Source organism: Chenopodium album, chromosome 3 (genome assembly GCF_948465745.1).
Source record: "Chenopodium album chromosome 3, dcCheAlbu1.1, whole genome shotgun sequence".
Taxonomy (NCBI): domain Eukaryota; kingdom Viridiplantae; phylum Streptophyta; class Magnoliopsida; order Caryophyllales; family Amaranthaceae; genus Chenopodium; species Chenopodium album.
This window is the reverse complement of record NC_137836.1, coordinates 52,748,259-52,757,868: the sequence shown is the minus strand read 5'-3', so window position 1 is coordinate 52,757,868 and position 9,610 is coordinate 52,748,259. Positions and strand designations below refer to the sequence as shown.

Here is a 9,610-nt window from a genome sequence, read left to right as displayed (position 1 = left end):
AGTGAAAAACATTAAGGAAATTAAAGGAGTGAGAGATTAAAGGAAATTAATGGGGTAAGAAGAAAAAAAAAGCAAAGGAAAAGTGAAAGAGAGATGAGAGGTGAGTGGTGAGTGATGAGGGATGAGAGGCGAAGCGGTGGAGTGAGAAGAAAGAGTTGGTGAAATGTTTTAGTTCAAGGGTTAGGGTTTTGTGCACAAATATTTCGGATTTTGTAAGAGACCCGTCCCTTAAAATGACGGGTCTATCTGATCACTCAATTTAAAATAAAATAAAAATCGAGAGACCAGTTATTTAAGAGGACAGGTCTCTCTTTGTACCTTGAGACCGGTGACCTTAGATGATGGGTGTTTTTGATATTTGGAGACACTACTACAAAACTTGGAAAAAGCACCTCTAATAAAAGACCCGTTATATCATCAACGGGTCTGGTTGAAATATGAGATCCGACAACAGAGATGACGGGTCTCTTAAGTACACTAGGGCCTACTACGTTCGTTTAAGAAAAATACAAAGAATATAATAGAACCGTTGTCTAACTTAACGGGTCTCTCATGTAAACTATGGCCCACTACTTTTACTAGAGAAAAAACAAAGTAAGGTAAGAGACCCGTTGTCTAACCAAATAGGTCTTTTACCTTCGTTTTATAATTTCAAATTAACTTATGGGTTCCCTGAAAAAAAAAGGGAGGTACTAAATGCAGGTATGATTTTACCTAAATGCAGAACAAATTAATTTTAATCAAATTTTATTTTTTCCAAGCTTACCCTTGTTTTAAACCTACACCTAATAATATTTAATTAGACCTTTGACATTTAAGTACTCCAGTAAACATCTCATAGTCTTCAACCTTCAAGGCCGTCTACCATTCATCCTCGACAGACAAATATCGGAGACTAGGATACTGTTCATGTACCTAGATTGACAAATCTGGATATTTCTCAAAGTTTCAATATCGAAGCCACCATCACTAAACCTTTACGATACTCATATTCAAACCTGTTCATAAAATATTTTCAAGGCCTTCACCTTAATACCAGCGGTGATTTCCGGGCCTCATCACCGCCTACCGGAATACAATTCCGGGGCCCTTTGCTACCTATCGGAGTTAATTTCCGGGGCCCCTAGACTACCTACCGGAGATATATTCCGGGGTCCTTAATTTACTACCTACCACCGCTACATTCCGAGGCCTTTACTGATGAGTTATAAGATTTTAAACTTTGTTTTTCATCTTCGTTATATTGCAGCACTAAGAACATACACACAATGATGGGGATTAATTATTTGACTTTTCTTTTCTTTGCTACTCTTCCATATAAAAACTTTTATAAATTATACATGTTTGCTTCTATTTATCAATTACTAAAAGATGAGACTTTGAGCAACGGTGAAGCTTTTAAGCTTGTTCTTAGTAAGGTAGTTGTACTGTACTTTGTATGTACAATGTACTTTATATAAAGGGTAATATAGTGTTTAGAATAATTAAGAGTTATTTTTAAATTCTGCATTTAGGTTATTTTATAATGCATTTAGTACTTGCGAAAAAATTACTTCCTCCGTTCTTTTATTATTGCACCACTTGCATTTTTAGGAAGTTTCACAAATATTGCACCATTTCCTCTTTAGGAAAAAAATTATTTATGTTCACACTACAAATACCCAACATACCCTTGCTTTTTTACACTTACTTTTTAGTTTATCAATATGTCACATGGACAATTTTGTATTTTTACCTTTCTCTCTCTTACTTTTTCCACTACCAAAATATTTGTACCCAACCTCTATGGTGCAATAACAAAAAACGGAGGAAGTATGATTTTTTCCCCTCTTAAAGCTATATGATATAGTCTCATAGTCTCATAGTCTCATCAATTATCACGCCTTATTCACCCCACTATAGGAGCTGTGATGGCCCGCTACCCGGTAGGGACACATGTGTCCCATACCAAGGGCAAAGAAGTCATTTTGCTAAAAAGACTTTGTGGTAAATCAAGATTTTTACTGCTGTCAAAATTTTTTCTCTCTCCTCTCCCATTACTTACTGCTGTCAAAATTGGTGTCCTCTCTCTCTCTAGAAAGCTCGTGGCCAGAAAACTCGTCGGAAAAGGGTGTTCAAAACATTGCCCTAATAACGCGAAAAAGGGTGTTCAAAAGTCGTGATTTTTGGTCTCGATTCAGCACTTGTCTTGCCATGGCAGGTAAACCAAGCTAAGAATTTTAATAGAAAGTTTCAATTTCGAATTTAGGGCTTTGTGTAACAAGTTGTTTTTTTCTTTATAAAGGTGGGAGGAGGGGTGGTAGGGGAGGACGAAGAGGTGGACGGGGTTCGCAATCTGGTGGGCGTGGCTCGCAATTTGACGAATATACCCCAAATTCTGGCCGTGGTGCTCAAACTGGTGGCCGTGGTGCTTAATCTGGTGGCCTTGGTGCTCAATCTGGTGGCGGTGGTGCTCAGTCTGGTGGCGGTGGTGCTCAATCCGGTGGGCATGCAAAGGTAATTGTGGCTTGAGTATTTAGTTCATGCAAAGGGGGTAATCTGGTGGGCATGCAAAGTAAAATTGAATTTTGTTGATTGTTAAAATGGAATTTGTGTTTGTGAGTATCCTTGAATTTGTTTGTTATATTTATAATGTGGTGTTAAAATGGAATTTATAATCTTGTAATGTGCTGTTAAGAGTAACTTTTCAGATTATAACTTTTTATTCAACTACATTATATAAAGCCAAATTGATTGTTCAAAAATTCCACACACACACATAGTTGGTGGGGGTTAACTATCTGTCTTTTCTATCTTATGATCTGCCATTTAAAAGTTTTTTCAACTCAATTCTATTTACATGCAAAATATGCATTGCTAATTTATTGTAGTGAGAAATTAGCTAATTATTGTTTTAAAAATATTGGTAACTGTTGAAGAAAATTATTAAATTCATCTCTGTTCCCATGTCATTGAAGGGAGAAAATTATTAAAATTTGTATACTTGGGAGCTCAATATCAATATTAATGCACTTATTACTGTTATTAGGTAATACAATGGTCTAGTAGAATTTCATTTTCTTTTCTTTTTAGGTAAAGAAAACAAGAGATTTGGTTGTTAAAAAAAAAAGTGAGAAAATGGGATTTTATATAGGAGTAAGAATTTGTAATGATATGGGACTAGGGCGAAGAGAACAAGAGAACTACTAGATGCATTATTTTTCAATACTTAAATGGTACTAAGAAATGCGAAGACGCATAGCTTAGCTTATAGCATAGAAAAGGAGTTTTTAATTTTGAGCCTATATCTTCTACAAAGTTTGCCTTCAATACTTATTGATTATTTCTCAATTTTGAGCTATTATTGTTTGCCTTCAAATTTGTAATTTTTAATCCAATATGAATAATTGAAAGGGGTGGTGTATATATTGTTTGATGGCATCTTTGTTTTTTGTTTTACAGGTTTGTCAGAAAGTTGATGATGTTGTGTACAGGGTGAGTTGTTGATTTTGTTGATTGTGATAGTGGTTTGGCTTTTATTGGACTTCTGTTGAATATATTATGAAATGTATTTGTGTAGGACAATACACTTAGTGAGGGTGGTAAGATGAAGCAATTGGGTAAAGTTATCGAAAGAAGCAAGGAGGAGCGGACAAGGGTAAATATCTTATCTTTGTTTGTGGTTGATGTATTGTGGCATGGCTTTGTCATGTTTGTTGTTCTTATTGTTTTACATTGTCTGTGCAGCCTGAAAATGTAAATTGTCGGGTGGAGATGTTTGGTATGATTTTGAATGATTTTTGTGACAAAAAGAGGAAGCTAGTTAAGGAGATGGGATTTGCTGGACTATTTGGTTTGATTGATAGGAGACTTCCTAGGGAGTTGGCTTATTGGCTTGGTACAAGGGTTGATGTACCTAATAAATGCCTTGTTACTCCGGATGGGCTAGAGTTTACTTTTGACCCTATTCAAGTACATTGGGTTCTTGGCATTCCAATGGGCAGTTTGCCGGTCCCCAAGGATGTAGTTACTAAACAAATGAAAAAATTTGTTAAAGTTGTTGTAACTCAATTCAGCACGACTACACATAGCAATGTGCAAGGGATACCTAGGAAAAATTTAGTGGAAGCAGTTTCGGGTCCACTTGAAAATGTTGATGAGTTTAAGGTTGCATTCCTGCTTCTGGCCCTGGTGGATGTTCTATGTCCTACAACATCTCATTGGCTTTGTCCTAAGCTTATAATAGCAGCCATTACAGCAAATGACCCTGAGGCGTATGATTGGTGCACATTAGTCCTTGATCAACTTATGATGCTGTTAAAAGCTTTGCCAGGAGGTTTTACCCATTGGGGTATTCCAAATCGCTTGGAGGGTGTACAATTTTTCTTTCAGTAAGTTATATTGTTTTGGTAATGATATCTCCATTTATTTTGCAGACCATGTTACATGATGACACCATTTTGTTTGCAGATAATGTATCTTGATCGGTTGAGACGACCCCCTGTGAAGTGGGGAACTTTTCCTCGGATGACTGTTTGGACAGAAACCGAGATAAGAAAGGCGAAGAAGGCTGATCGTATCCCGAATGGGGATTTTGGAAAATTAGGGGTAAAGTGAACATTAGTATTATGTCTAAAAAACTTAATAATGTTTATATTATAATAAATGAATGATTGAGTTTGGTGTTATTTGTAGTGTGTGAATGCGGCGTACGGTAGGCCATATGAAAGGGCTGCAATGGACGTTATGCCGGTTAAAAGAAGGGCCGGTGCTGTTGCTGCTCAGGTATTACTAAGTCACCCAGAGAGATGGTGCTAATAGTATAACATACACTAGGATGTCTATATAAAGACTATGATTCCAAATGTTCAAAATGATGTAGTATAAATTATTGCATATCCTTAAAAAAGAGGAAGCATGAACAAAATCATACAAAAAAGAGGAAGCATGAACAAAATTTAACAAAAAAAGAGGAAGCATGATGTAGTATAAATTATTGCATATCCTTATAAATTATGCTATTCCCTTTTACTCTTGGCACTTTGATTATTAAGGCCCTACTTAATGTCTTTGAAAAGTATGAATTAAACCTTATTTTTCATATTTTGTGCATGTGATTAATTAAAATCTTCCATTCGGAAAAAATTCTCATCATATGCTAAACTTTGACTATTCATCTTTGAAAAGGTATTTGTTAGTTTGAATTCATCACCCTTCCTCCAAATAGCTGCAATTTCAGCCCTTTTCCCTACTACTCTCTGTACCTGTCATGTCATTTGGTATCAGCCTTTATCTAGCAACATGCCTGTTATTGCTGCCTGTTATTCAACTTATTTATTTCAAGTGATAGAAACCTCTGAAACCACCCCTTTTTTTTTCTAAAAATTGCTGCATGTTATAAATACAGTAAATCATCTTGCTACCTCTTCATATTTGGCTGAAGAGGGTGCAGTATGTACGACATCTAACCCAAGTTTTCCTGGACAGGTGGGGGTTTTTATATGCATTGTGGCTAGGTTTAAGGCTTCTGAATAGTTAAGTCAACATTGGGGTTGACTATTAATCTTTCTAAATTCAACTATACCAACTAGCCGTATATCCTGCTGTATATATATACTCTATTATTTTTACTCGTGTGTAGAAACATAAAATTGAAATGCATTATTATGAAAATTCATTAAATTATATGAAACATCGCTTAAGCAAAGGTATACATACCACAATAGATTCAGCCTTGGGATCAAGTTTGTGCAACTGGGAGGGTAAAGGGTCAAGTGACCCAGCCAGCCATGTGAGAATTGAGGTTTTTAGTTAGAAGCATAAAGGTTTGTCCAGGGGAATCAAAAGCAACCTTCTAAGTGTTGTAATCAGATTTTCCACCTCTAAAGAACCAAGTAATCACTTCCCTTCATCCCTTGTATCATCTGCCGGTTTGTTTAATTTGTTTGTTGTGTGTGTGTGACAAAACAGGTTGCAGAAGCTTTATTGAAAGCTGTTGATGCAGAAGAGGAGGAGGATGTAGAGGATGAGCTTATATCCACACAAGGTGTGAGGAAACGTTCAAGGGAAGGGCCGGGTTATTTCGGGTGGAATAAGTCTTCAGGTATGCAAATCTTGAGTCATAAAGTGCAGTGTTTTTAAATTATATAGTGTTGATTAATAAATGACATTGATGTACATGACATGTTCTGGTATGCAAGGTTCTTCATCTGCTGTCCATGATATTGATGTAAATGATTACATCTCAAGTGGCTTAATGTGTAGCACGCCTGTGCTAAACAATCAGTGGGAGGAAACCCAAAGAAGGGAGAGGCAGGAGAAGGAAATGCAGGAGGTAGAAGATAGACAAAGAAAGGAGTGGGAGGAACGGGAGAGGATAGAGGAGGAGAAGGAGAGGCAGCTGGAAATCGAGAGACAAAGAATGGAGCTGGAGGAGCGGGAGAGGATACAGAAGGAGAAGGAGAGGCAGATGGAAATTGAGAGACAAAGAATAGAGCTGGAGGAGCGGGAGAGGATACAGAAGGAGAAGGAGAGGCTTGAAAGGCTAGAAATTAACAGACAAAGAATCGAGATGGAGCACGCACGGCTAGAAATGGAGGCTAAGGAGAAACATGAGAGGGAAGAAAAGGAGAGGCTTGAAATGGAGGAAAGACATAGGATGGAGAAGGAGCAACAAGAATTGGACAAGCTTGAGGCAGAGCAAGAGGAAACAGAAAGGTTGGAGAGGGAGAGGTTGGAGAGAGAGAGGTTGGAGAGGGAGAGGTTGGAGAGGGAGGTAAAACAGAAAACATGCCTAATACTTGGGCCGGAAAGCCCGGAAATAAGTGATGTTGAGGTTAGTTTCAGTTCTGAAGAGGAAGGGGATGATGAATGTGGTTCACCGTCGACCTTGGTTGAAAGAAGTCGGCGGAAACGGAAGACAACGGCAACACCCTGTCGAATAGTTCAAGGGTATGTAATCACATGGCGGCCTAGGAAGCATCGAAGGCTCCGCCAACCATTGTTTGATTATGTTAGAGTGAACACAAATTTCTCCCCAAGGAGGAGGCAGCACAATAACATGTAAGTGTTCTGTCCATAGTGCCCATAGTCTGATAGTTTGATAAAATTTATATTTGTTTGGATACTTTGATAAACTTTATTTTTAGTGAAGAAGATCCGGTCATGTTAAGGTGCGATGGAGAGGTAGCAACTCTTAGTAGATGTTCTGGTGTAGCGCTGAGTAGGGGCCAAGTTTGTGATCGGGTATTGTAGTGTACGGTAACAAAGTTATGTTTTTTCAACTGGTTATCAAGTGAAAATCTTATCTGATTCGATATCACCATGATGTGTATAGTATGTTAGGGTTGCTGGTAAATTGTATGAAAAGGTTTGGGCTCATCGCTTTGAAGGCCGTAGTCGACGGTTCATGTTGGATCCTGCATTTGCGGTATATCTTGTCTTAAAATAATTTAGAGTTCATATGAGTTGGTAATTATTGTATATTAAAGTGTGCTTTGTTTTTCTAGATTCGTGTTTTGAAAATGGAGAATTCAACAGAGTTGGACCGGGTCACACGTGTGTTTAGTAGTCAGATGTCTGGTTTAACACCGAACCAGATTAATGTGGTACGGAATGTTTTCAGCTAATTCTGTTGTAAATACAAAGAGGTGGTTATCAGGAGTTTATTCATTAGTAACGTGGTTTAAAACATGGATTTTATATAGGTCTTTGTCCCTGTGGTTTTAAACAATCATTGGTGGTGTGTGGCCTTTTCGCTTAATCGGGAAGAGATTCTAGTGATGGACTCCATCGAAACGTCCACTGCTGCAGATCTCCACTCCATACATGTGAAGCAACTGGTAAAAACATTAAGCTTGATTCTTTTGAAACTTCATATTAAGCTTGATTCCTAATACGTGACTAAATTAATTCTAAAAAAACTAGTGGTAAACATGCAAAATAAGAGACTAACAAGAAACTTCAACCCTTTTGTTGATGTCAAATCTAACGAGTTTTCATGGAGGTAATTTATCTCATGAAGAGTAGATACCCACTTACTTTCATGGAGGTAATTTATCTCATGAAGAGTAGATACCTCATCAAGAATTGAATCGTTTGTACATAGAGTCACACTTAAATAAATTTTTTTTTTGCTTTCATTACTACAATAATTTTTTTTTTTTGGAAAGGCATACGCGATGGACTTGGTCTTCCAGTTACTACAAGAAGACTGGCCCCTTGGTACTGTTGGCAGTTGGACAAAGACATCGCTTACAATGGATCAACAAGGAGACTTGTATGTATACCATTTAGTTTTGTAACCATTTTGATGCTAAGTATTATAGATTCAACCTTACATGTCTTGAATGCGTCTAATGCTTAAAAAAACAGGCACAGTTGCGGAGTTCATATGCTAGCAGCAATTAAGCGGAATGTTGACAGACTTCTAACTAATTTGAGAATGGTTAGTGTGTATCTTCTTATTTATCACATTTTATTTAAATTAATTGTTGTATCACCACTTGTACAGGATCCTGATATAAATGTGGAACGGTCGTGGCTGTTGTTCGAGGACTTACTGTCTGATTTCAACGAGGCTCGCGATACGGTGTTGGATGCGGTTTCCAAAAAAAGAAGTTTCCCGTTTTAAATGTATGATCTATGTGTATATGGATGGGACTCTAACTAGGTGATGAAGATTTACGGTTGGGATGTGGACTATTATTTTGGGTACGGTGTAAGAAGGTATTTTGTATCCAAAATATTGTCCTACCTGTATTTTGTATAATTGGCAGGTATTAGACAATATTTAGGGAAAAAAAGATCCAACAAATATTTATTTAGGCAGGAAAAAAACTTGAAACAAAATACTTCGTATGTTTTGGCAGTAATTTTGGAAGTAAATTTCGGCCTCAGAAATCATATTGTGGTCTGACTCGTTTTCTGATTGAACTAATTATGACATAGTATCTTTTATATAAATATGACGTAAATTCTTTTATATAAATGACACGTGTATGATGTCTAATTACTTATATTTGGCTACTTTAAAATTAATTTAAGTAATTTATGAGATAGTAACTTGTATAAAGTCTTTGTTAAATAACATCATAGTAAGTTAATAATACTAAAGTTCAAGTTCAAAGTACTTCATTTTTCAAGCTCCACAAGCTAATTTAATACTAAGATAATATAATAGTAATGACATTCATAGTAATATAAATAATTACACTAACTAACTATTAACAAGACTATTAACAAGCACACCATTCCAGTGATTTGTCTCCTTCATCACATTCTTGAATGAGCATTGCTTATTGAAGTTAAGTATTGCCATGCCTCCGCAAACACCTTCTGGCTTAGCCATAGATATGTTGTACGGTTTTAATACGCTTGTTACCCATCGCACAAGGACATTAGACACCCGTGTTTCCGCAACAATTAAGATATCAGGGTTAATGACTTCTATGAATTGGGAAGCTCGAGTTGGAAAATACTTGTTAGACATACCCTTACAATTCCATGTCAGAATTTTGTATTCTCCACATAATTCTGCCTCCTCTCCCACTAACAATGGTGGAACGACGTTAACCTTCATAGTGATCTGACGTCCATCCCTTGCATCAGAAGTGGCATTCACTGTCTTCAA

At 36.9% G+C, this 9,610-nt stretch overlaps 2 protein-coding genes across 2 annotated transcripts; both read left to right on the top strand.

Annotated features, from left to right (window-relative positions):
- The first annotated feature begins 2,419 nt into the window (after positions 1-2,419).
- LOC145613942 (uncharacterized) lies at positions 2,420-4,564 on the top strand. The gene is made up of 5 exons (XM_081668978.1): positions 2,420-2,496; positions 3,442-3,474; positions 3,560-3,637; positions 3,727-4,370; positions 4,450-4,564. The coding sequence occupies exons 3-5, from the start codon at positions 3,587-3,589 to the stop codon at positions 4,451-4,453; spliced, it is 699 nt and encodes a 232-aa protein (XP_081525104.1). The 5' UTR covers positions 2,420-2,496; positions 3,442-3,474; positions 3,560-3,586; the 3' UTR covers positions 4,454-4,564.
- A 2,754-nt stretch (positions 4,565-7,318) lies between these two features.
- On the top strand, positions 7,319-8,758 carry LOC145613935 (uncharacterized). The gene is made up of 5 exons (XM_081668969.1): positions 7,319-7,586; positions 7,686-7,820; positions 8,151-8,257; positions 8,353-8,425; positions 8,492-8,758. Exons 1-5 carry the CDS (start codon positions 7,503-7,505, stop codon positions 8,609-8,611), a joined length of 519 nt encoding a protein of 172 aa, XP_081525095.1. The 5' UTR covers positions 7,319-7,502; the 3' UTR covers positions 8,612-8,758.
- The last annotated feature ends 852 nt before the right edge of the window (positions 8,759-9,610 follow it).